Source organism: Alexandromys fortis, unplaced genomic scaffold (assembly GCF_014885135.2).
Source record: "Alexandromys fortis isolate MF-2015 unplaced genomic scaffold, M_Fortis_MF-2015_v1.1 scaffold_119, whole genome shotgun sequence".
Classification (NCBI taxonomy): Eukaryota; Metazoa; Chordata; class Mammalia; order Rodentia; family Cricetidae; genus Alexandromys; species Alexandromys fortis.
Window position 1 is genome coordinate 1,131,194 of NW_026067991.1, and position 26,326 is coordinate 1,157,519.

The following is a 26,326-nucleotide window of genomic DNA, read 5'->3' on the forward strand; positions in this document are numbered from 1 at the left end:
AGTCCAAGGTCCTCCCACTTCTATCCAGGACCAGGAAGGTGAGCATCCAAACAGGCTAGGCTCCCACAAAGCCAGTTTCTATATTAGGATCGAAACCTAGTGCCATTGTCCTTGGCTTCTCATCAGCCTTCAGTGTCCACCACGTTCAGGGAGTCCGGTTTCATCCCATGCTTATTCAGTCCCAGTCCCGCTGGCCTTGGTGAGCCCCCATTAGATCAGTTCCACTGTCACAGTGGGTGGGTGCACCCCTCGTGGACCTGACTTCCTTGCTCATGTTCTCTCTCCTTCTGCTCCTCATTTGGGTCTTAAGAGCTTAGTCCGGTGCTCCAATATGGGTCTCTGTCTCTATCTCGATCCATCGCCAGATGAAGGTTCTAAGGTGATATGTAAGATATTCATCAGTATGGCTATAGGATAGGGTCATTTCTGATTCCCTCTCCTCAGTTGCTCAAGGTACTAGCTGGGGACATCTCCAAATGCACAGTTCTTGAGCATGAACTTTACAGATGAGGTCATTTTGCCTTGTCACAAGGTTAGATATTCCTTCCCCTGGTTATGTCCCCAAGTCAGTTCCCCCAGTAGTTTTTGTACAGCCTGCCTGGAGGATCACTGGTCTAGTTCAGTGTTGTCTGTTACGCATAGGGGACCACCCATCCATGGTTGTCCTATGTTGGTACACCCTGACTCCCCGTTTTCCATCTCCTGAAGCTTTAGCTTGAGCAGTGCCTTGTCAGAAAGTGGACTTTCCTGACTAAACTTCTGAGGGCAAGAGGTTGAGCATGCATTTTTGTGTTTCAGAACCACCAGAAGGAAGCAGACTGCCCTACTACTTGGTGACATGATGTTGGCTGCCCGTCTCAGACCCCTGTCGCAGCTCCCAGGAAAAACTCTAAGTGTCTGTGACAGAAACAATGTGACAAGGTAAGCCACTAAAGGAAGAGGTAGGTGGCCTTGAGGAAGAGGTCGGTGACTTTTCCCAGGTGGCTCCTGACTGTCCTCAACACCTGCCGGCCCTCGGGGAGTGCTCAGAAGCCAGGCCTTCCCAGGCCTCCCAGGGCAGAGAGCTCCTGTCTTGTAAACCCCTTTGATGTGCTGGGGTTGTAGCACAGGGGTAGAGCACTAACCTGGTATACACATGGTCCCCAGTGGCTGCGAAAATTAAGAAATAAACCCTTTATTTGAAACACTTTCAGAATTTCCTAAAAATTGCAAAAACAAAGGACACCCAGCTTTCTCCGCACTCAACTTCCTTAGCCATTTGCATCATTTAAATCGTAGTGCCATGGAAATGGTGCTGATAACCAAGCTGCAGACCTGTCTAGCCTTCGCTGAGTGACCCACTGATGGGATCTTTTATACAGTCAATGATTTAGCCCCTGCCACCACCGTTGCATTTAGTTGATGCGTCTCTTAGTCTGCTCTCAGCAGCAGCAAGTCTTCATCGCCTTAGTCATGGTCTTGATACTGAGGGACCACTCGCCAGCTATTCTGAAAATGTCTGTCCGGGTGTAGTGTGTGTGTGTGTGTGTGTGTGTGTGTGATTGTGGTGTTGTGGTTAAATACAGATTAGTGTGTTTGGCAAGAAGCTTCAAGAGTCCTTGTGACCATTTGTTTGGGGTTTTTTTGTTTTTGTTTTTTTTTTATGTTTACACCTTAAGAGAATACCCTAGGCATCCCTGAACTGCTGTGTGATTTAGAAGAATTGTGAAATAAGCAGACTAAACAAACAAATATTTGGGATTTTGGAGACACATCTTACCATGTGGCCCAGGCTGGTTTCCAATTCCTCGCTTCAAGGATCTTCCCTCTTTAGCCTGTGCATGCTGGGTCTAGGTGTGTGTAGCCACACTCAGCAGATCTGGCCTGTTCCAGAGGGAATTCCATAGCTCTGCTGCTACAAAAGAAGAAACACTTCTCCTGGTCATATTTGAGGAAAGTAAGTCAACAGTCAAGTTAAATGCTAAGTCTCTATAGCAAGATGCTTGGTCTTTCCTATGCTCATACATGTCTTTAGAACAGACATTGAGGGCTGGAGAGATGGCATGGCAGTTAAGAGCACTAGGTGCTCCTCCAGAGGTCCTGAGTTTAATTCCCAGAAACCACATGGCAGCTCACAATCATCTTTAATGAGATCTGATGCCCTCTTCTGGCCTGCAGGCATACATGCAGGCAAAGTGCTGTATGCATAATAAATAAATAAATAAGCCTTAAAAAGATAGAACAGATATTGAGAATTTTCTCCTTTTAAAATTTTATTTATTTATTTATTTTTACATACTAATCCCAGTCCCCCCCTCTCCTCTCCTTCCGCTCACCCCACCTTCCCTCCACCCGCTCCTCAGAGAGGGTAAGGCCTCCCTTAGAAAATCAACTAAATCTGTCCCATCACCTCATTGAGGCTGGACCAAGCACGAACACACACACACACACACACACACACACACACACACACCGTGCTTGGGTTGAACAAGGTGTCTCTCCATAGAGAAAGGTCTCCACAAAGTCAGTTCATGCTTTAGGGTTAGATCCTGGTCCCACTGCCTGTGGCTCCAGAGTGCCCAAGCCCCACCATTGTCCCCTGCACTCAGGTTGCCTAGTTCAGTCCTAAGCAGGTTCCCCAGTTGTCAGTGAGGGTCAGTGAGCTCCCACTAGCTCAGGTTCATGGTCTTGACGCCTTTGTTCATGTTATAGCTCCTCCCTCTCTTCCATTGTGCTCCGGGAGCGCAGCCCAGTAGTTAGCTGTGGATCTCTTCTGAAACCCAGAATGGGACCCAGAGCAAGAGGCTCAACTACAAACAGGACTTCAGCTCTCCGTTGTCGGTGTGTGACAGACTTTAGAGAGAAGTGTCTTTCTGCCCTCTTTATTTTTTAATCCATTCTAATTTACTTTTTATTTGTCCTTGAATGTTATAACATCAGAAATTCCGTGTCAATGGCTTAAGCAGAAAGTTGCCTGGGAATCTGGCAGGAACCGCGCCACTGTGTGCATGGGCACACATTGCCCGTCTTAGATGGCTGCTTCTGTCCAGTTTCCTGTCAGGACTGCATGGTTCCTGCTTTGTTGCATGCAAGCGCAACCCTTGCCCAAGGAGAACTCACCCTCATCTATGGCAGAAATGCTGCGCATTTCGGAAGAGCTGTGTTCCCTCTGCAGTCCGTGCCTACCGCCGGAGGAAGTGGCTTTTACCCAGGCTTCTAGACATGCTTGTCTCTTAGATGCTCTATTCCCAGCAGGCTAGGATACCCCCATTCTCCAGGCCTCGGGGACCCAGCAATTCGGTCCTGTGGTTTCTCCTCCTGCCCAGTTTCCCTCGAGAATCTATAGAAATTACAGGTCAGCAGAATCTCCAGACTGTACTAGGGCCTTGCTGAGGGATACAGTGAAACTGCTTAGTTATTTGCCTGCCTTTGTTTATTAGAGCAAGTGATTCATTAAAACACACACACAGAGAGGGAGAGAAAGAGAGAGAGAGAGAGAGAGAGAGAGAGAGAGAGAGAGAGAGAGAGAGAGAGAGAAAAAAAAAAAAAAAACAAAAAAAAGGACCTAGAAAGATGGCTCAGTGATTAAGAGAATTAGTTGCTCTTCCAAAGGATCCAGATGCTCCCAGGGGAGCATCCAGGAGTTGGTGCCTGACAATCTAGCTCCAGCTAGAGAGGATATGGCGCCCTCTTCTGGCCGCAGCAGGCACTACACACAGGCAAAATATTCAAGCACATAAAACACAAAATAGAACAAAGTACTGTCTCCAAAGTAGTATTTAGAGAGTTCTGAAATTTTCTTATATCAAAACAACCCCAAAGGAAATTAAAATATTTCTACCAACGATGTATCCTTCAAGGGGAGTGGGGTGTTAGTCACACTTGGTTCACTGAGGAGGAAACAAAACCTCCTACAGGGACGTTCTGGACTATGTGGGTAAGGGAAGAGTTATTTCAAAGTGTGTATGGGGGGCAGCAGAGCTGAATCAGAGTGAATTACATTCCCACGGTGGGATGTCATGGAGGTCCAGAGGGAGAGCAGATGCAAAGGGGGGCTGGCATGGGGGTGACCTGTGCTGAGGATCAGACACAAGGTCGTAGGGGAAATTACCAGCCTGAAGAGTTCCCTTGGGCCTCAATCGTGAAGGGCTTCATGCTCCAGTTATCCCGGAGGGTGAATCCTAGCGTCCTTGATGTGTGACCTTCCGCCTTGGTGCAGTTGAATGTGTCCATTGATGGGAAAGTCATTACCTCTCCCAGCAAGCCTCGTGTCTTTGGACAGCTCAGCACACAGTCCTTCTTCATCGTGGGTGTGAAAGTTTTCTCCTGTAAAGGCCACCCTTTGTTGTGAGTCCACCTCAGAATTCACACTGTCACCTCTCTGGACACTATGTCACCCGGTACCCATCTGCTTGTCACCTTTTATTCTACCCGTGTGGTTCCCTCCTGAGTGGTCTTTCCTTGGCCTGTGACATCCGGACAGCACAGCCACCACCGGTCACTCCTCAGCAGGAGTCTCACGGACATATCCAGGTGCAAACTTCGGGAGGGGTGGCGGGTTCCGGCCCCTGCCGAGACACCTGACAATCTGATCCATTTAAAGGCCCCAGTAGCCTTTGGTTTTAGGAGTGTCTGTGCCAGACACCACTGGTACCTCTGGCAGCTAGGTAGCCGGTGTGCACCACCCTGGACGCTAGCACCTATAACCCACACTCGTGGTCTGCCCTGGCAGATAGGAAACATAACAGCCCCTAGCTCCGGTCCAGCCGTGTAGAAGTGGGTGCTGGAATTTTTGCCTGGTTCTTTTAAGTCCACCCTGGGTTTGCATGCCCGCTTTTGGCAGCCATGTGACCCTGGAGATTCCTGGCTGAATTTGTTTCCCCCAGAGGTCATTGTGAGACTGGACTTGGGTCACCCTGCCTTCTCAACCTGATCTTCCTGGATGCAGCCCCGCTGCACTGACTCGTGGCTCCCTTGGTGGGAAGCTGAGTTACTGGTTACCAGCTCTGGTTCACGATGGGTGCAATAGCACAGTTAGGAGCTCTGACCGAAAAGACAGGGCAAGAGTCCGAATGGATGCCTCCGCCACTCTGAACGGTCTCTTCTATGTGGCCTGGAGTTTCCGGGTGCAAGGGTCCAAATGAGCAGTGGTGTGTACCACAGACCTTGGCGTGGAATGCGTGCTTCCTTCTGCCTCGCCTTGGGGATTCTGCTTTAATAGGTCGTGAACAAGAGCCCCTCCACAGTGAGAAATAGCCCTAGGCCGGGGATGCCACAGGCATGAAGGAACCCTGGAAGGACAGAGACAAATGAAATCAGAGCAGATGAGGCAAGGCTGGCAGTGGTGAGAGGCGGTGGCAGAGAGCCCTGGCAGAGCCCAGCAGGACCCCTGCTGGCCATAAGCTGAACCACCACCCCTCTGTAGGGCTCTGCCTTTGAGGTACAGGGTTTTGGGGCTGTGAGTTCTCCGGGAATGTAAGTATGTGCCACCAACAGCTGGTTGTGAGTGGCAGAGCCCAGTGTCACATTCTTTTTGGCCATGGCCGCGTTCGTATCCAGATAGATTTGAGAATGGGAGGGTGGGTCACAGACAAATCTGGCAGCAAACTTCTGACCTAAGCCTTTATCTTTCTTGTGACTTTTCTGTTACTTTTTAAGATGTCACACATGGGCCACTGAGATGGCCCCACGGGTAGAGAGCACTTGCCGTGCTATCCTGGTGATCTCAGTTTGATCCCCGGAACCCGTGTAAAGGTAGGAGAGGACTGACTGTGCAGAGTGTGCCATGCCATGCACACGCACGCGCGTGCACACACACACACATCCAATCACGTGTTTAGAAATGCTGTACAGTACCAAGGACCCTGAAGAAGATAAGCCCACTTCAGTTCCACTAGAAACACCTTTCTGGTTCTTGTTTGTTTTTGTAGAGTCACCCTGGGGATCACGGACACACGGTGCTTCTCTTTGGGTGACATCATTTGAGCTAGCTCTAGTAAACTGACCTTGCTGTTCTCGCTTGAAACCATCTACACATGAGAGCTTAACTCAATAAAGCACAGAGCATCACCCAGGCAGATTTTCCGAGCCGACCTTGTTTCCGTCTAGTGACCCACCACCTTAAGAATGGTGAATAACACGGTTTTTAGATATAGGGACCCAGGGAAGGAACCTAGGGCCTGAAGCATCTTGGACAAGCAAGCTACCGCTGGTAATACATTTTAATGCTTCGGTTTAAATAGGTAATATATGAATATGGTACCGAAGTTCAAAGGTCAGAAAATAGTCACTCATCTGCCCTGGCCTCCTCCTGCCGCTGCTGGTTCAACAGTCACTTCAGAAGAGAACTTCCGTTTCCAGAAAGATGGGGTGCATATGCTTTTCCCCTGCCCGTGCCCCCTGCTAAGCACAGTGACAATTTCTGGATCTTCTACAAAGCAAACAGGCTGTTCCGGTGGACAGAAAGCAGATGAGGCGAGAACCTCAGGCCGAAGGAATGACAGCCTTGAGGTTTCTGTTTGTTTGATGTAGCCCAGACTCTGAGCTGAGGAAGCTGGTGGCCTGGAAACACCGGTGAGCCAGACACAGACCATCCCAACCGAAGCCACTTTCTCCAGCTGTAAGACCAACCAGCCCTGGCAAGGGAAAAGAGCATTAGCCCGCGATTGCTCTTCTCACATCTGTGGCCTCAGCCTGTGTTTGCTAGCGAGGGTCAACAGACACAGGCAAGGTGTGTCGGGGAGGTGAGGACCCTAGTGAGTCAGGGGAAGCCAAGTAGAGACCAGGACTGTCATTTTCAGGTAACCCTGTCTGCTCTGGAGGAAGGAAGCAGAGTCGTGGGAGGAGACTATCCTTGCCCATCAGGAATGAGATCATATGTCCCCACATGTGTGCAAGGCAGCAAGGAAACCACCGCCCTCTCCCTCTCCCAGCCAGGGAAGCAGCAATGGAGGCCTGGGGCTGGGCTCAGCTTTCTCTGACTTTATGAAGTCATGGAAGTATTTATGAAGCTAATATTACCCTAATCTTCAAGCCAGACAAAAACAGTACCAAAAAGTGGGGAAGAGAAGCTACAGATCAATATCAATGTGTGTATGTGGGGGGGGGGGGGCTTCTCCGTGTAGGCCTGGCTTTTTTGGAACTTTCTCTGTAGACCAAGCTAGCCTCAAATTCAGAGATTTGCCTGTCTCTGCCTCCCAAGTGCTGCGATTAAAGGTGTGCACACCACCACTGCCTGGTCAGACCAATCCTTTATGAATACTCTTAAATTATTAACAGGTAGAATTCAGCAATATCTTTTTAAATTATGAAACATAAAAAGATGTCTTTGTTCCAGGGATATAAGGGCAGTTCTTTATTTACTTCGATCATTTGCTTTACATGCATGCGTGTGTGCATATGTGTGCACACATATATGTGGGTATAGGTGGGTGTGAATGCGTGGGTACAACGGAGGCCAGAGGATGACCTCAGATGTCATTCATTAAGTTCTGTCCATGTTACACTATAGAAGTTATTCTAAAATTTACATGGAAAGGCAAAATAAATAGAATAATAGTTTATTTTTCAAAAGGAGGAATAGGGTGAGGGTTCATAGGTCAGTGACATAGATAATAGCAGCCAGACAGAGGCCACGCAATGTGCTGGACCGGTTTTTGGCAGCAGTGATTCAGAAGGTAGCATTGCAAACAGCGCTGCTGGGATCTCATAAGCAAAACCAAACCCTTTGACCCAAGTGTTGTCTCATGCAAGAATAAACTCAGAGAGAATCATGAGCTTAGATGGAAAACTTTTAGAAAAAAAAATAAGAGGTTAAATTTAGGTAAAGAGTCACATTGTGCCCCATAAGAAGAAAACTGGGTTGATTAGACTTCATTAAAATGAAACACTTCCTTGCAGTAGCCCCTGTTAAGAAGAGAGCAGGAGGGGGCAGGTATGGTGGCGCACACTTTTAATCCCCACGTGGGAGGCAGAAGCAGGCAGATCTCTGTGAGTTTAAGGCTAGCCTTATTTACATAGCAAGTTCCAGGTCACTTAAGGCTACATAATGAGCCTGTCTCAAACAAACACTTACAGGAGGATGCTATGGATTAGAAGAGACTTTTATGCTGCATGGGCAGCAAAGGCATCTAGAGCATCTAACGGATGCTGAAGGTTCAGCAGTGAAAGAAGAAAGTCCACCTAGAATGCAGCTAAGCACAGGATGAGCCTGCCATGCTCTGGTCTCAATGCTTGTGTGCCCCCAAATGTGTGTGCTGAAATTCCGCCCCCCACACTGCTGGTGTGATGTGAGCCTCTAGAGGAATATAGGAGGACGTCCCGTACTGCTGGTGTGATGTGGTTCTCTAGAATACAAGAGGACGTTCCATACTGCTGGTGTGATGTGGTCCTCTAGAATACAGGAGGACGTCCCATACTGCTGGTGTGATGTGGAACACAGGAGGACTTACAAAGGGGTGTGTTAGCTTGGCTTACACACTAGAGGCTGGCCACATAGGAGAGGCTGAGACCCCAGTAGCTGCTCAGAACCTAAAGCTAGATGCCTTGGAGGTCTGAAGCTAGTACTGGAGGCCTGGGAGATGCCCTCATCGCCGCTGGTTCTCAGTCTGCGTTGGAAGGCAGAAGAAGCTGCAGTCTGATCGTAGCCGTAGAGTGCACCCCTCAGGAGGATGCAAGCGCAGGCCAGCAGCACTGGTTTCCCCTCTGTCCTCTGCACATAAGAGCCCTGCTTTAGAAGTCGCCACCCACTCTGAGGCTAGCTCTCCCACCCGGACCAAATCCTCTTTGGAAGCCCTCACAGACGAGTGTGTATCTCGTGGGTTGTTTCCAGATTCTGTCGAGTTGACAGTCAAAAGCGATCACGTCAGCTGGTGTGAGGAGGTCAGGTCTTCGGAAGTGTTGGGTCGTAGAAGCAAAGCCGTCATCAGTGACAGAGGTCTAAGACACCCCCTATCTGCTCCTACCAAGCCAAGTCACAAAAATCTAGGGCGTGTGCTCTCATGTCTGCCAATACCTTGAGCTGGAGCTTCCCAGCTTTCAAAACTGTTAAGTCTTCACCCTTTATAAACCACTGCCTTGTGTGTAAGCAACCCATACTGTGGTGCTTGTTTAGCTGTCTGACCTGAGACAGGTACCAGATAAACATAAAAGAGATGATCAACATTCTTAGCTATTAGAGAAATGCAAATTAAAGCCACAGTGAGACAATTGTGTATAGTTTTGGACATGGGTAAAATAAAGCAACATTATCTGTAATCCCAGCACTTGGCCTGCTGAGACAGGAGGATGCTGGACAGTTGGAGTCCGTCTGGTCTACAAGCCTGAACTACATGACTCCCTGTCTCAAAAACCAATGATAACAAATAAATAAAAAAATTAAAATAGTGATATCATCAAATTCTGGGAATTATGTGGAGAAACCGGGCTCCCATACATCTCTGCTGGAAATGCTGTATGCTTCCACTACTCTGGAGCTGTAAACAGCTCCCCAGTTCCTTAAAAACCAAGCACACACCGACCATAGGACCCAATGGTTACGCTCCTGGGAGTTTATCCAAGAGAAATATGTTTATACAGAATCCTGCCCAGGAATCTTCGTAGCATCTTTATTCATAATAAATCCAACCTGAAAGCAGCCCAGATGACCTTCAGAAAGTAGCTAGTTATACAATTGCCCCAGTCAGAGAGGAACTTAGACACCAAAGGGGAAGTGGTTTCCAGGATCTGGATGAGTTCCAGAGAGCAACACTGAGGGTAGCAAGCCAGACCCAGAAGGCTGTCCACCATATATAATCCATTTTATAAGGGTCTCTTTGTTGTTATTGTTTTGTGTTTATAAGAGAGAATTGTACTGTGTGGTCCAGGCTGGCCTGGAACTCCCAGAAGTTCTTCCTGTACCCTGAGAGCTGGGCACCTGGCTTAACATTGTTGTCGTAGTGATAGAGAAGAGGTTGAAGAGGTGGGGTGGGCTAGGTGTGGATCTGGAAAGGCCAGAGAGAAAGATGCAAGAGGTAATGGAAATGTTCCACATGGTTGCTGTATCTTCATCAGCGTCCTGGCTGTGACATTGCAGTTGTGCAATGTCCATCATTAATGGACATTGGGCAAGAGGTACCCGACATCTCTCTGCTTGCTTTTCTCTCCTTTTCTCTTCCCTCTCCCCATCCCTTCCCCCTCTTCTCCTCTCCCCTCTGCCCTTTTCCTTCTCTTCTCCCTCTTCCCATCCTTGTCTTTCCTAGTACTGGGGATTAAATCTAGAATTTTGCATGTGTGATAGAAAAGCACTCTATCACTGAACTGTATCCACAGCCCTATTTTTATACTTGTTATGACAAGGGTCTCACAAAGTTGCTCAGGATGACCTTGAACTTGTGACCCTCCTGTTTCATCTTCCTAGTTAGCTGCCTCCACCAAGCCCAGCTCTATGCATCGTTTCTAAACAGTGTGTATATCTGTAGTTATCTCTAATAAAAAGTTTAAAAACAATGGTTAGGAAAGCAGCACTGAGCTCATGGAGAGTTAAAACACTGAAAATAAAGTGTGTGTGTGTGTGTGTGTGTGTAACTGAAAGTTTCTCTCCTGCCTGCCAGTTCCTGAATAATCACTCAGAGGCTTAATATTAATTACAAACTGTTTGACCTATTAGCTCAGGTGTATTATTACCTGGCTCTTACATCTTAAATTAACCAATTTTGTACTATTCTATATTTTACCACAAGGCTTGTGATCTCACATCTTGCTTCTCTAGTGGCTGTTGGCGTCTGTCCAACTCTGCCTTCTTTCTCCCTGTCTCTCTGCTTGGATTTCCTGCCTAGCTATATTCTGCCCTGCCATAGACCAAAGCAGCTTCTTTATTAACCAACCAAAGGTAATAAGACATATTCACAGCATACAGAGGGGCATCCCACATCGTGCGTGCATGTGTGTGTGTGTGTGTGTGTGTGTGTGTGTGTGTGTGTGCACGTGGAGGTCAGAGGACGGCTTGCAGCAATCAGTCCTCTTTTCTAGCCTCATGTGGACTCTGGTGATGAGCTCAGGCCGTCAGGGTTGGCAACAATAACCTTTACCCGCTAAGCCTGCAGAAGGCTTTGAAAGAGTTGGTTTCTGAAAGCATATGAGCGCTTTGATTACTCCGGAGCACTCCACTATCTGTGTCTCCGTGGAAAGCAGAAAATGAGGGTCACTGGAGTCAGTCAAGTTTGGGCATCAGGCTGTCTTTCTTCTCAGGAAGGCATCTCCTGTCTTGTAGCCGAGCTGGCCGATGCGCTGCCCACCTTGCCTGTCTCCCGGTGGGAAGGTTCTCTAAGCAGTAGCTGTCCCCATAGCCTGGGATGGGGAGAAAATCAGTGCTACCTTAACCTAGCTGGTGGTTGAGAATGTTGTAAGCAGCATCTGCCCAGGGGTAGGGTCTGGAGCGGAACCGGAACCTGGCGTTCACGGCTGCTGTTTTCTTGCAGACACACGCTCTTGTTTTACCCAGACTCCTTCACGGCAACCACCCGTCGGACTTATGCCAGTGAGGCAAATGAGGTGAGTGGAAGCCAGCTCCCTGGGAGTCCTTGGGTCGAGGAGGGCCGTCTGGGGACCCTAGGCCTCTGCGTGGGCCTGAACAGTGCTTCACATTTCCGCTTAATCTTTCTTTGAGGCCCTCCGTCAGCAGGAAGACCCTGTCCCCATGCATGTGGGAGCGGTAAACACACACACTCCACCCCTCCCAGCCAGGGAGCTTGTGGGAGACCTGCCGGGAAGCAGAGAGCTGGGGTTCAGCGTGAGGCTCTGGGGTCTCTCAGCCCCATCTGTGCTCCAGTCCTGTCATTTGAAAGTGACTCTGTTTCCTCTATGGTGGCATGGAGTAGTCACAGTGACTCCATGGCAGCAGTTCTCAACCTGTGGGTCATGACCTCTTGTGGGGGATTGGGGTCATACCATCCTTTCACAGGGGTCACTTTAGACCATTGGAAAACATAGATATTTACATTATAATTCATAACTAGCAAAATTACAGTTATGAAGTGGAAACAAAATTAATTTTATGGTTGGGGTCACCACACCATGAGTAACTATATTAAAGGGTCCCGGCGTTAGGAAGGTTGAGAACCGCTGGTCTGTGGGGTTATGGTTGGGGATGGGGATGTGTCATGATGGAACCCATAGCCAGTGTCTTGCTCCCAGAGAGCACTGCATAAGCCTGGCTTTGATGCCAAGGATGAGGACAGTGAGCATTGCGGTGACTGCAGATAAAGACACAGAGATCTGCCAGCAGGAGTCGTTGCTGGCAGGGACCGGGTGATTCTGAGTTCTACTCCCAGCATACCTCGGTGCTTGTAGTTCTCCAGACAGGCAGGGAGAGCCAGCTAGGAGGATGAGGCTTGGCCACCCAGCATGCGTTAATATTACTGTGGGCTGGGGAGGGCTGGGGAGGGCTGGTTACTCTGCTGTGGGGTCCTGGCTTCCTAAAACGGGTCTAACCCTCTAAAACAGGCGAGCGGCAAAGCTGTCCTCATCACAGGCTGTGACTCCGGATTTGGGTTCTCTTTGGCCAAACATCTACACTCAAAAGGTTTCCTTGTATTTGCTGGCTGCTTAATGAAGGTAAGACTGGGTCATTTTCTTTACCATTGTCCAAGCAGTTATTCTGTGTGTGTGTGTGTGTGCTTGCACACGTGCACACATGTGCGAGCATGTTCACACGCATGTGCTTTTCTAACATGTGTTGCTAAAATAGCCTACACCTTTTCCACTTCAGTCTCGTGTGCTCTACATAGCTCTCTGCATGCGTGTATGAGTATATACATGCACCCATCCATCCACCAATCCTTATGTCTGTCCATCCATTGCTCTGCCATCTATCCACTTGATAGGCCCAACTAGATGATGGTGATGAGCCTGATGCTATGCTAGATGTTGTGGGACAAGACTGGTCCAAGATCCTGTATCTTAGTTAGGGTTACTATTTCTGTGATAAATACTATGACCAATAGCAAGTTGGGGAGTAAAGTGTTTCTTGTGCCCGCACTTCCATATCACACGTCTTTGTAGAAGGCTACGAGGGCAGGAACTCAAATAGGGCAAGCTCCTGAAGGCAGGAGCTGACGCAGAGGCCCTGGAGGAGTGTTCCTTACTGGCTTGCTCCTCATGGCTTGGTCGGTCTGCCTTTTTTGCTTTTGTTTTTTTGAGACAGGGTTTCTCCGTGGCTTTGGAGCCTGTCCTGGAACTAGCTCTTGTAGACCAGGCTGGCCTCAAACTCACAGCAGTCAGCCTGCCTCTGCCTCCCGAGTGCTGGGAATAAAAGCATGCGCCACCATCGCCCGGCTCAGCCTGCTTTTTTATAGCACCCAAGACCCCAGCCCAGGAGTGGTATCACACACAATGACCTGGGCCTTCCCAAACCTATCACTAATTAAGAAAATGGTCTACTGGAGACTTTTTCTCAGTTGGCATTCCCTCCTATCAGATAACTCTTGCCTGGGCCAGACTGACATAAAACTAGCCAGCACCCCCAGGGAGCTCTCCGTCCGGTGGGAGAGGACACCATGCACAAACACAGTTGAAGAACGAGAATGAAAGCATTCTCAAGCCCTTTCCAGAATGTTCCAGGGTGGGGGTGGGGTGCAGAGAAGGGAGAGATTGACAGACGGAAGGGACAGCCTAAGCACAGTCTTGGAAGTGTAGCTACAGCTAGCTGCTTTGGGACATCAGGCAGCATTTAGGGGACACGAAGGGAAGTATTAAAACATGAGGCTGCACATGTAGCTAGGGGATTGTCCCCCAGTTAGGAGACTTGTGTCACCTCCACAGTTCACTTTGAGAACATTTCCTTGGCTCAGTATTTTGCCTTTTGGTTCTTTTCAGTTATTCATCCCCTAACCCCCCCCCCCCACACACACACACACACAACACACATACCTCAAGCCCTGGACAACCACTGATTTCCATTCCCCTAGACCTGCCTTCTCTGGATGAATCTCACATTGGACTCAAAGTCACTGGGTCTTTTTACTGTGTGTCTTTCACCTAGCACAGTGTTTGTTTGTGTTTAGACAGAGCCTCACTGTGCAGCTCTGGCTGGCCAGGAGCTCACAGAGATCCATTTGTCTCTGCCTTCGGAGTGCTGGGATGAAAGACCTCCCTGGGCAGCCAGGGTGTTGCCTTCACAGACCAGGAAGTGGGGAGGCAGCAGCATCAGGCAGCCTGGAGTCACAGCCTGGGGGACTTGGGGCTTGACAAGAATGGAGCGCCAACACACCTGGCCTCAGCGTGTTTTTGAGAGCCATCTATATTGTAGCATTTCTTATAATTCATTTTTCTCTGCAGAATATTACTTAATTATATGAATATGCTACAGTACTTTGCTCATTTGTACCCCAGATAAACTAAATAACATCTTTAGAGATTTATTTTTTTGTATATGGATTTTTTTTTTTAAAAAAGATGTATTTATTTTATGAACGAGTGTTCTATCTGCATTTGCATCTTTATACCAAAAGAGGGTATCAGCTCTCACTGTAGATGGTTGTGAGCCACCATGTGGCTGCTGGGAACTGAGCTCAGCACCTCTGGAAGAACAGCCAGGGCTCTTAACTGCTCAGCCATATCTCCAGCCCACGTATGGATGTTTTGCCTGCATATATGGAAATCACATGTGTGCCTGGTGCCTCCAGAGGCCAGAAGAGGGTGTCAGATCCTCTGGATCTGAAGTTCTAGATGATGGTTGTGCGCCACTATATAGGTGCTGGGAACCGAACCCAAGTCCTCTGCAAGAGCAGCAAGTACTCTTAACTGCTGAGTCATCTTTCCAGCCCCAAACTGCATTTTAAAACTTACACAAAAATCTGTGCTCACTTCGGCAGCACATATATTAAAACTTACACAAAAATCAAAATAAACATTCATTCAGAATATTTATAAAAACTTGTCTTGGCCTTTGGCTATTTTGAATAACGTTACAGTGAACTTTCTTAGTCTTGTGTCAGGGTAAGCCTCAGGCTTTGTAGGGGGTTCAAGGCAGTCCCTACCTGGGCTGGGTCCTAAGTCCAGAACCTGCCCAGGGTACGAAGGACAGCAGTGACTGCAGCCCTATCTCCCCCAGGACAAAGGTGATGCTGGGGTCAAGGAGCTGGACAGCTTAAAGAGTGACCGCCTGAGAACCGTCCAGCTCAATGTCTGCAACAGCGAAGAGATAGAGAAAGCAGTGGAGACCATCCGCTCCAGCCTGAAGGACCCTGAGAAGGGTAAGGGTGCCGCGAGACTGAGGGTTGGTATGTGGTGCCCTTCCAGGGATCCTGCCCAACACTGCCCTCCGTTTGCTGGCCTCCTGGAGAAAGGTTCCTCTCTTTATTGTTTAAACTCTTCCTTCTGCTCGGTATAAGGAAGTGGATTAAATTAAACATACCTGTATAATAGGGCAGTGAAATAGGACTAGAGGCAAGCTTGAAATCTGTGGAGGGACAGATTGACTTCCTAGTTCAGGCCAGTTCATCCAATGCTCTTTGAATGCCCACTCTGGGCTGAGTGACGGGGACACAAAGATACCCAAATGTTCTCTGTCCCTGAGGACCTTAGGGTTCAGTGGGCGGACTGAGTTCATCATCAGGGATCAGGGCATGAACAGAGGCAGAGCAGCAAGGAAAGGGGCTGGGCCCAGTGTCAGGGGTATGGGAGGAGTGGGTAGTGTGGTCGAGACCCAGGGAGGTGATGCGGGGGGGGGGGGGGGGGGGGGGGGGGGGGGGGGGGGGGGGGGGGGGGGGGGGGGGGGGGGGGGGGGGGAGGCAGAGCATGAACGGTGCTGGGAAGCAGCCCATGGTGTGCTGGGGTGTGACAGAGGGTCCCATCGCAAGGTTGAGACTGGAGGCAGCAGCAGATGAGGTAGGGGACTGGTTTCTTGGCCAAAGGTGCCGGAGAGTGAAGGGATTGTCTTGAGGTAATGACCTGGCTCGACTTCCAAAGCTCCCTCTGAAGCCTGCATTACAGTGGGGGACAGATGGGTTAAAGGGGAATGTGGGTGGCACAGGCCTGAACATGGTGGTATTGGCGCTCGCCGGTGGTACTGGAGCTCGCCGGTGGTACTGGCGCTCGCCGGTGGTATTGGCGCTCGCCGGTGGTACTGGAGCTCGCCGGTGGTACTGAGCTTGCCCGCCCGTGGTACTGGCACTCGCTGGTGGTACTGGCGCTCGCCGGAGGTACTGGAGCTCGCTAATGGCACTGAGAGAACAGAGCTGGTAGAGTTGATTTGGATATGGGGATGAAAAAGAGGCAGGAGGTGTCTGTCCTACATAGTTGCTGTCCTTAACGGCAGGAGCAAGATAAGGGACAGGTAAGAAGGCATGGAAGTGCCCAGGGGACACCCTGGGGGAGTGTCCAGAGGGGATACAAGGAGTTAGGACCCAGGGAGGAGAGAGATGTATGTCACAGAGGTTGGATGGAGTGCCTCAAAGTAGAAAGTGTGGAGAGCCAGGGGGCCAAGGATCGAATCCTGCAGAGCTGCCTTAGCACACTGTCATGAGTTCAGTCTGGGTGGAGGACCTTAGTTTGAGGGGATCTGCTCTCCAGCTCAGAGAGGGTGGGGTACCATTCAAGTGGACCCCGAAAGCATGGAGCTAGGCCACACAGTAGGCCCTGTGGAAGAATCAGCCTGTGCTGTTGATCTTAGAGCCCCTTGGCAGGCCAGGGAAAAGGGGGGCTGCCTCAGTTAGCTCCCTGCTGCACAGCTTCTGGATGGGGTCCAGTGAAGGGGGCCGGGGGACCTGCACCTGTGCTGTGTAGATTACCGAAATTGCCAGGCTGAAAAACGCTGCCATCTCTGAGAAGAGCTTGTGCCACACGGCTAGCTATGGGAGAATCTGTTGGTTAGGGAGTCTGTCACTGGGGTCACCTCCACAGCTGGGTGCTGCCACCCTACCCTCTGAGAGGCCATTGTGGGGCCCCGTGTTCTCCAGGAGCGCCCAGTGTGTTACAGACCCACTGAAATCTGTTTAATGATTAACAGCGATAGTTGGTGTCCCTGGCCCATTTAGAAAAGGCCGGCTGGGCCCCAGTGGGATGATTGCCAGCCACATAGCCTGTCACCCTTTGTCCCCACAGCCTCCCTGGGCAGCTAGGGTGCTGCCTTCACAGACCAGGAAGGGGGATGGCCACAGCATCAGGAAGTCTGAAATCACAGCTCGTGGGGCTTGATGGTAATGGGGCACAGCTGGGATCCACAGCCTCTGCTCCGCCCGTCACCGTGACCCACCATAACCATAATGCAGTTTGGGGGAAATGATTTGGAACTCTTGGGTTCAAAACCAGAAAATAAAACAGTCAGATGGCATTTGCATGCCGGATCCCCCCGCCCCCCAAGTCTTTCCCATTCTCCCCATCTGCCTCTTCCCTGCCAGTTATCCACCCCACCTCCCACTGCTCGCCCCCTTGAGCCCTGTGGTCCTTTTCCTGGTAAATCAGGAACAGCTCCCACATGCAGTGCTGGCTTTGACCTCCAGGTGGCGCCCTCCCCGTACATCTCAGCAGTCACGTTTAACACAAGGACAGGTATACTCCCATCTTGGGCACATTTTGAGCTTGGTTTTCACTCTGGTTCCGTGGGACAGTCACTACTGGAGTCTGAGAAGTCACCTGAGGTGCTGAGGTGTCCTTAGAGCCATCTTTCACTAGTCCCACCTACCCTGCTTTGTAGGACTCGGAGGGACTGGACATCTGTGCCTGTGAACAGCCCTCCCAACTCCAGGAAAGCGTACACACAGCTGTTGACGGGTTGTGGGTGTGGCCTGACCCCAGAGTCATTCCTTACCATTGAGTAAGCATTTACTGAGTTCTTGCTGTTTGCCTGGGACTATGTTTGGTGCCTGGAGGGCTCTGATCTGGCAGGAGGAGCTTGGAACTAGACACCAACCTAGTGGCTTCGGAACAAACCTTCGGAGAACAGTTAAACCACCCGGGGGCTTGATGCCGTAGGCAGGGAATCTTTTACGTCAGACCCGTCTCTTGGTATCAGAGTGGGAGGACTGGGTTTCTCCCGGGCTCCGCCTCTCCAGAGAAATGTGACTTGGATGTCAGCCAGGCCCTGCGTGGGCCTCAACTTGCTCGTCTGTGAAGTGGTAAAGTACATCTAGCCGATCTCATTAGTCTAGACTTCACCTCTGTGGTGACAAGGGGCAGGCTTCCCAGAGGAGCAACTGAGCTGTTCGTACTGAGGGAGGCAGAATGTGTAGGGGTGGGAAGAAGTCTGCCAGGGCCTTGTGTGCTACCCACAGATTGAGAGCTACAGGACCCAAGGAGAAAGACTAACCTGGCTGCAGGTCCTGTAGAGATGGAAGATACAGATTGAGGCAGGGAGACCTGGGTTTTCACCAGCTGCACAGCAGAGAGGTCAGCCAGGACCTAAGTTAATGCTGAAGGAAACAGAATTGACTCTCTGCTCCAGCAAAGGAAACCAGCAGCTATGTGGGGCTGAACTTAAAGGCTCCTCCTTTGTCTAGGTCTGAATTGTATCTTCCTCGCCTGGTCCTGGTGACACTGAGCTTCGGTTTCCTCATTCAGCTATGGGCCGATTTAGCATCTACTGTGTGGCTTAGCTATGAGGGTCAGGTGGCATCATCATAGTGCCTCTCCAGGGCCTGGTGGCTGTCATTCTAACCACCAGGCATCTCCCAGCCCTGGCTGACACATCGGATGGGAAAAGTGAAGGAGCTAGAGGAGCGAGTGTGTTCACACTAACAGGACAGACGCAGTGTGTTCGCTGTGCTCAGGGTGAGTTAGCACAGCGCAGATAGAAGAGACGGTAAGGCGGAGTTCTGGAGCTGATCCTCTTAGGGGTCCATGGGAGTTGTCTGGACATGGAGGTAATGGTGAGATCTTTTTGGGGAAGCAGCTGCCTTCTGGACTGGCAGGGGCGCCGCTGTTGGAGCTTTGGCTAAGGACCCTGGAGAGCTCTGAGGCTAACTGCTATCTGCCAAGTCACCAGCTCTATCACACAGTAGTTTAATTCATCTTTATGGGACAGTAATGCCAGATAGGATTGTTTCATTTTCAGGTTGAGCATGCATGCATGGATGCATTTTTGGTCATGTGATACCGTCCCATCTGAATCAAACACAAAGCCGCTGGAAGGTTCTATAAACATCTAGTAGACGAGGAGACTGTGTCAGCATTCAGGAGAGTCAGGCTGAGCGTGAGACACTGGGTGTGTCTGCGACGGGTGGAGGCTGGTAGAGGAAAAGCGCTGGGATGCCCGGTGTCACTATACCCAGGGGAAAGCTGGTGTCCAGGGCCATTGGTAGACAGTGTCTAAGAAGAGAATAGAGACAGAGGCGGGGTTTACTTGGTGGCCTCTCCGGCCGGCTGTAGTGAACAGGAGATGGAGGTTGGAGTCCAGAGCAGTGTGACCGGATTGAGAGGATAGGATGTTCTCAGAAGGCTGGCTGCAGAAGGAAGGAGATCAGGTGACATGCATGGTTAAGAAGGCTCCTTGGGATGTGGAAATGGAGTGTTTGTTTGTAGACATCCGCCACCTACACGCACATCTTGAATTCCTAATAGAGATGGAGTTGAAGGGCAGCTACTGGGGCAAAGGAGAAGCACCTAAATGGAAGAAAAGCCTGCCAGCTCTGGGCGGGGCGGCATGGGTAGAGGCCAGGGGTTAGCCTAGCCTCTGGACTCCAGGAGAGAAGGCTCGGGGAAGTCAAAAGACAGACCTGGGAGCCGTGGATTTCTGGGATGCCTTGGACCACGTGGGTTGTGCCTCAAGGTCACAACTTCAGCCTGAGAGCTGAGGGCAGGAAGCCCCGGCAGGCAGCTGGTGCAGGAGGGAGCTCTTTGGACACTTGGTTAACCAGCAATTTCCTCTCCTTAATAAATGCCCTTAATTCCCCGTAATTGAAGGAGAAGGCACCAGAGGTCAGCTGACTAAGCTTTAATTTGGGCAAGACGGAAGGAAAGCAACATGAGACCAATTACTCTGTCATTTACACATTCATTCCCATGATGCACTGGGAGAGTAAGTCCCGGCCTTATTCTCACTGGCTGCGAGCAGGCACCTTGTCTGCTGAAGCCCCTGCAAGGGGCACAGAGCTTTCAGAGGCAGGAGAATAAGCCGTAAGGAGACGAAATGCTGAGGCTCTCCACACCAAAGAGGCAGGACCCCACTCTGCCCTGGGGCTCTGACCCATCCACAGCTTACACCCAAAAAACTGAACTCGAACCGAGTCCTGGAAAACAGGCTGTGCTCCCTTGGCTCAGGTTCAACTCTGCCTCTGACTTAATGATGAGACTTAAATCTGTCTTTTCCCTTGACAGCTTTGGTTTCCCTTGCCTTGCTGCAAAAATAGTTAGCAGACAAAATAAACTCCAGGAACTTTGCAGAACCAATATTGTCTGAGTCTACAAAAGCCAGCTGTCCCTTAGCTGCTCTCGTAGGGAACAGTCAACGCTGAGAGAACAGGCATCTTCTCATAGCCTGTATCACACCGCACAGTCTCAGGAGAGGGCGAGAAGAGACACACTGACTGAAAGACTCCCGAGCCAAGGTCCCTTAATGTGTGACCAGCAAACAGCAGCCTGCTCGGAGGAGGAGCTCGAGAGAATAGAGGATTGTTAACAGTCCCAAGGTGGAGTGGGGCGGCGCCTGACCATGAACAAGGCTTGGCAGCAGAGCCCATAACTTAATGGGTGACCTTGAGGTTGTGTGCCCTTCTATGAGCTTGGCTTGGAAAGTTCCTGAGGTTTCCTTGACTGCTGGCTAGAGGGGCTGTCGGAGCAATAGCTGAGTTGGATGAATAGGTGCAGGGTGTTCATGTGGAGGAGAAATGCCTGTCGCCTTCACTTTTGTGTTGCTGTGATAGACACCATGGCCACAAGCACATGGGGAGAGGGTTTATTTGGTGTATAAACTTCCACATCATAGTTCGTCACTGAAGGAAATCAGAGCAGAAACTCAAAGCAAGGGCCTGAAGGCAAGACAGAAGCAGAGGCCGTGGAGCAGTGCGGCTTCCTGGCTTGCCCTACATGGGTTGCTCAATTGCTTTCTTCCACACCACCTGGCAAGAAGGCATTTGGAGCACCCATAGTGGGCCCCTCCAAATCAAGAAAACACCCTACAGATTGCTTACAAACCGATCTGATGGAGACATCTTTTTAATTACTACGACCCCTTCCCAGATACGTGTCAAGGTGATAAGAACCACACAGAGCTGGAATGGAGGGAGACACAGTCAGGAAGGGCTGAGAACTGATTCTGTCTGCACTGGCATGAAGCCTGCATGTTCTACCATAGGGACAGTCTGTTTAGTCAGGGTGTTGGCTCTCTCTCCCTTTCACTCTAGAGATGGCCCACTCTAGAATTGTTTCCTGAAAGCCTTGGGCGAGAGGCTGGGAGTCGTGGAAGAAAGAGATCGGAGCAGAGAGGGGCAGACAAGTGTTTGTGTTTGAGTCCATATGGTGACTGGCTGTGTCCTCTCGTGTGCAGGAATGTGGGGCCTGGTTAACAATGCAGGCATTTCAACATTTGGGGAGGTGGAGTTCACCAGCATGGAGACGTATAAGGAGGTGGCAGAAGTGAACCTCTGGGGCACGGTACGCACGACAAAATCCTTCCTCCCCCTTCTCCGGAGAGCCAAAGGTGAGTTGGGAAGAGAGAGTCTTCCTGCCCACTCCTCCCTCTACCTATCCAACCTTTTCATTCCTGTTCAGAATGGAAACCCCAGACCTGCCAGAGCTACCGTCCATAACGGCGAGGCTGACCTCGGGCATCTCAGAGCCAGGCTGGGCTTGGGAATGGCAATCCCCATGTACAGAAGTACATGGTCAGGCAGGGGAGAGGGGTCTGTGGCTTTCAGAAGTGGAACAGATGAGCTGGGATGGTGGTAGACATCTGTAAACCCAGCACTCGGGCGACCGAGGCAGGAAGACCTTGAGGTTATAGTCAGCCTGGGATACATGAGACCCTGTCTCAAAAACACACAAGAAAGGTAGTTCAGTGGTCTGTGCACTCCGGGTTCATGGGTCGTAGAGGCTTGTCCTCTAAGAACCAAATCTGCAGAAGTCAGCACATGGGCACCAGCTGTGTCTACATGCTGTTCCATCGCTGTGTAATACTAAACAAATATTAGCATGTTCCGTAGCTTAAAAATGAGACGTCGTGTTATTCAGTTCAAACAAGACCAGAAACTTGGAGAAGAGACGCGATCCCCAAATCATGTAAAATAGCCAAATGGGAGCAAAACCGTCTATAAAGTCATGAGATCTGACTTTTCCCCTGGAACAGCAAGCCCTTGTGACAAAAGGTACCAGATCCCCAGATCTGCCCCAAGGTCTTGGCAGCATAGGCGTGAACGGGGTTCAGTCTGTAGTCTTTGTGAGGAAGCTCAACCTTTCAGTGACTTCCCACGGGGGCGGGTGTTCCTGGGGGCACGCCTTAGGCAAGCTGACCCAGGTCAGCCTGGACTGAGAGGATCTACCCCAACCCTATGGGGAGTTGTAATGGGCCCCTGCATTCCCAGGCTGGGCCTGTGACAGAATGCTTTTGAGGGCACCATTTTCTCTGTGCCTGAGTCCCACAGTGCCACCTAATGTCCAACCTTGAAATCAGCTTTAGTAACCGGGCCCCTGCGCCTGCCCCAGCCCACTTCTTTCTGGATCTGGTGTTGGGAACAGCCCACCAACCCAGGTCCTCCTCTCCACTGGGGTGTTCTAGGCTCCCTTGTGCCAACCTCGTTCTGGGCACTCTGTCTTCTGCGCTCTATCTCCATCCCTAGCTGTGCCAGCGGTCAGTACCCACTTGGACTTGCCACGTTACTTCTCTGTGCACCTGACTGGGGAGAAAGAGTTTTAGCTTCCTATTCTCCCGGATCAGCATCAGACCCTGCTTAGAGTCGATCACAGGTCCACACAAACATAGCCATTCCATGTCCCAGGGGCACCCAGTGTGTTTTCACCCCACAGTATTGCTTCCAGGCAGGCTTTGGCTGCCATCAGCCAGTTGTGTGTTGCCTAGTCTACTGCACCTCCTGGTCCACAGGCTTGTTTCTCATTTGTTCCCTTGGGGAAGCTGGGGAATACTGATTAGCTGGGTGGCCCAAGAAGGCCCCCTGCCTCCGGAAGGTTCTAAAGCTGTCTCTGCCGGGCCACCATGTCACAGGGCAATGCCCCCTGAGCAGATGTTTGCCGTCTTCTTCTATAGGCCGTGTCGTTAATATCAGCAGCATGCTGGGCCGCATGGCCAACCCAGCCCGCTCGCCATACTGCATCACCAAGTTCGGGGTAGAGGCTTTCTCTGACTGCCTGCGCTATGAGATGCATCCTTTGGGCGTGAAGGTCAGTGTGGTGGAGCCCGGCAATTTCATCGCGGCCACCAGTCTGTATAGCCCTGAGCGTATCCAGGCCATCGCCAAGAAGATGTGGGACGAGCTTCCCGAGGTCGTCCGCAAAGATTACGGCAAGAAGTACTTTGATGAGAAGATCGCCAAGATGGAGACCTACTGCAACAGCGGCTCCACAGACACCTCCTCTGTCATCGACGCTGTCACACACGCCCTGACTGCCGCCACCCCCTACACCCGCTACCACCCCATGGACTACTACTGGTGGCTGCGAATGCAGATCATGACACACTTGCCGGGAGCCATCTCTGACAAGATCTACATCCACTGAAGAGGCTCCTGTGTCCTCTGCCTCGGGATCTGGTGGGAGGGGGAAGGCTGAGGGGAGGGAGTTCATACGGTTACCACGGTCGTAGGAAGACTTATCTTAGCATTAACCTTACTTGTTCACGTGGTGGTAGGCCTTCACAGATGTGGGGGTCACAGGTGGGTGACCCTAAGCCTCAAGGCCAACATGGTGCTTCTATCTAGTTCAAGTTGATTTTATACAAAGATTTGTGGGAAATATCTTTCTATTAAAAACAGATTATTAGACTAGTATCCAAAATCATTTCTAAGCCAAAGCATCTGTTCAAAATATTTATCCCATTTAATCCTTAAGCTAGTCTCACGAGTAAAAAGAACAGATTTTTTTTCTCGTGTGCAGGAAGAACTTGCAGCTCCGTGGCACGTGGGTGCAATGAAATACCCCTTCCATTGCACCTGGGTGGGCCCGCTCGTGCTTGGGCATTGCCGTAAAACTCATCACATTGTGTTCCAGGGACACCTTGGACCCATTGATCCTTGAACCCTCTTACCAGCAGAGTGTCTTCTCTTGAGACAGTCACACCAGGTGCTACTGTGTGTTCTCTGCCCATCCATGGCACTGTGCGACTGGTGGCCAGCAGCCACTGACTCTCAGCTGGCTGGGGATGGGAGATCTAGAGGTTGCCAGCTGAGGTTTCTCCACCATCTTTGAAGACTCAGGTTGGGTCTGGGCAGAGGTGCTCTTTGCCTAGGAGTATGGTTTGGTTTCGCCTTGGACAGGATTGGTGCTATCCTTGGGGCTGTAGACAGATTAGCAGTGCCAAGGCTGGGCACTGAGACATCTCCCTAGCAATGGGTCTGGGTACCTACTGTCTCATGTGCTTATGTGGTGCATGCGCACTCGCGCGCACAGACACACACACTCACACCTGCTCCACAGGACTTCAGGGTGGTCACCTCTCCTTCCTACTGTAAACATTATTTTTTAATTACGCTGAGACACTGCTAGGCAGTCTGTGTTGCCCATCAGGAAGGTTTGAATTTGAAGGCTGCCTGTCCCTGCAGTTGATCGGGGTCTGGGTATTTGGATCCAAACCAAGTACTGCCTTCTTCCTGGTGGTGTCAAGCCGTGAGCTAGGGAGTGCCTTTTGCGGCAAAATCCCGACCTGCCACCAGAGGGAGCCATGCCTCCTCGGCTAGAGTCGGCTCAGGCGTTTTTTTCTTCCACACAAGCTTGAGGTCCTCCAAGAGCGTTTGACCACCTACTTGGACACTGGCTGGAACAAAGAAAGAAGCAAAGCCCCTTTAGAAACGGTGATCCTTACACTCCTAAGAAGCTGTCTGTCTTGAACCCGGAGCCCAGTGCCAGGAGAAAGCAAAGGAACCTAGGCAGCTAGACCAGACTGCCGGGTGCAGCCTTGCTGAAGCTAAGAGGGTTCCACAGAGAGCGAATTCAGCTTGCCATTTGGGCTTTGGGTTGCTCCGGATTCAAACAGGGGTACCCGATTCCAGCCCCTGTCTTCAGGCAAGACAGATAGGGCCTGGGAGGGAAGGAAAGAGGGAGGCGGGGCCTCGGGGTCCAGAGAGCTCCCTCACAGCAGCGAGCCCACGGCAGCAAGCTGCTTTTGTACCGCAGTGACTGTTTCCAGCTGGAGCCTTCAGGTGGCGTTTTTACATCTTGGAGAATTTGTTTTCGTGCTTAATAAAGAGATTGGTTGTAACACGTGGAGAGTGGCCTGGAGTTGCACGTCTGCATCCATCCATCACTGGGAACTAGAAGGGATTAGAAGTGGCACATACTTGAGTCCCGAGGAGAAATAAGCTGAATGCCAGACAATCGCCACCACCGGCATCTTAAGCTGCAAAAGAGGACTGCCTGGTCAGGCTCTTGTGATTTGTTTTACTTAGGATTACACTGACTGTCTTGCTGGCCCTGCATTTTCCTCTGTAGTCTTGTAACTGAAAAGCCTGAGGCTACCAGGCAGAAGAAGGGGCTGATCTCTGTGAGCTCAAGATAAGCCTGGTCTACAGAGGGAGTTCCAAGCCAGCCTGGACTACACAGTAAGATCCTGTCTCAGAAAAGAAAACCCCAGTGTACCTTTCCTCCAGATAATCTCAGTGGTAATTCATCTCCCCTCTCCCCGTTTCCCTTGTTGCAACTACCATCCAGCTTGGACACAGGACTGCCTTTGATCTTTACGAGACAGGTGAGGTGGGCAGATCACAGGGCATTCCCATTTTATAGGTCATATAACCGAGGCCCCAAAGAGGAGGGTAACTCGTCCAGCATCAGAGGGTGGGGACAGAACATCCAGCCTCCAGAGTTATGTGAACATGTATTTTATTGCTTAATCCTCAATCGCTGGCATGTTTTTATAACTGCCAAACTGACCAGTATAGCCAAGAGCCTGGCATTCTTTGTCTTACGGGCTCCTTCCCATGGCCTTTACGGCAGGGAGATGGGCTTGCAGTGTGTGCTGGCTCCGTCAGCCCAAACCTTTGGTTGTGCTTTTGAACCTCAGTTAGTTCCACAGTCAACAGGAAGGAAAGCATTTCGGACAAACCCTTGAGTGGGGGTGGGGAGGAATAAGGATGGGACTCGGGTTGAGTTTAGCCTGCACCTAGGACTTCAGCTGGGACCTCTGGCCTGCTGCAGCTAGCGTGAACCCACCCACCTCTGATGGCTGGAAATGGACAAGGTTTTTGCAAGACTTTTCTGTCTGCTAAGTCAA

General features: G+C 50.6%; 1 protein-coding gene across 3 annotated transcripts in view; it reads left to right on the forward strand.

The window, feature by feature from the left end:
• Positions 1-23,882, forward strand: part of Bdh1 (3-hydroxybutyrate dehydrogenase 1) — a 58,110-nt gene extending 34,228 nt beyond the window's left edge. For all 3 annotated transcript variants that reach the window (XM_050159826.1, XM_050159824.1, XM_050159825.1), the window contains exons 2-7: positions 799-921; positions 11,436-11,508; positions 12,460-12,570; positions 15,068-15,209; positions 21,437-21,589; positions 23,150-23,882. In XM_050159826.1, coding sequence (XP_050015783.1) covers positions 839-921; positions 11,436-11,508; positions 12,460-12,570; positions 15,068-15,209; positions 21,437-21,589; positions 23,150-23,619 — 1,032 coding nt within the window. In that variant the 5' untranslated portion in view covers positions 799-838 and the 3' untranslated portion in view covers positions 23,620-23,882. The remainder of the gene's footprint in view (positions 1-798; positions 922-11,435; positions 11,509-12,459; positions 12,571-15,067; positions 15,210-21,436; positions 21,590-23,149) is intronic.
• Positions 23,883-26,326: the final 2,444 nt, after the last annotated feature.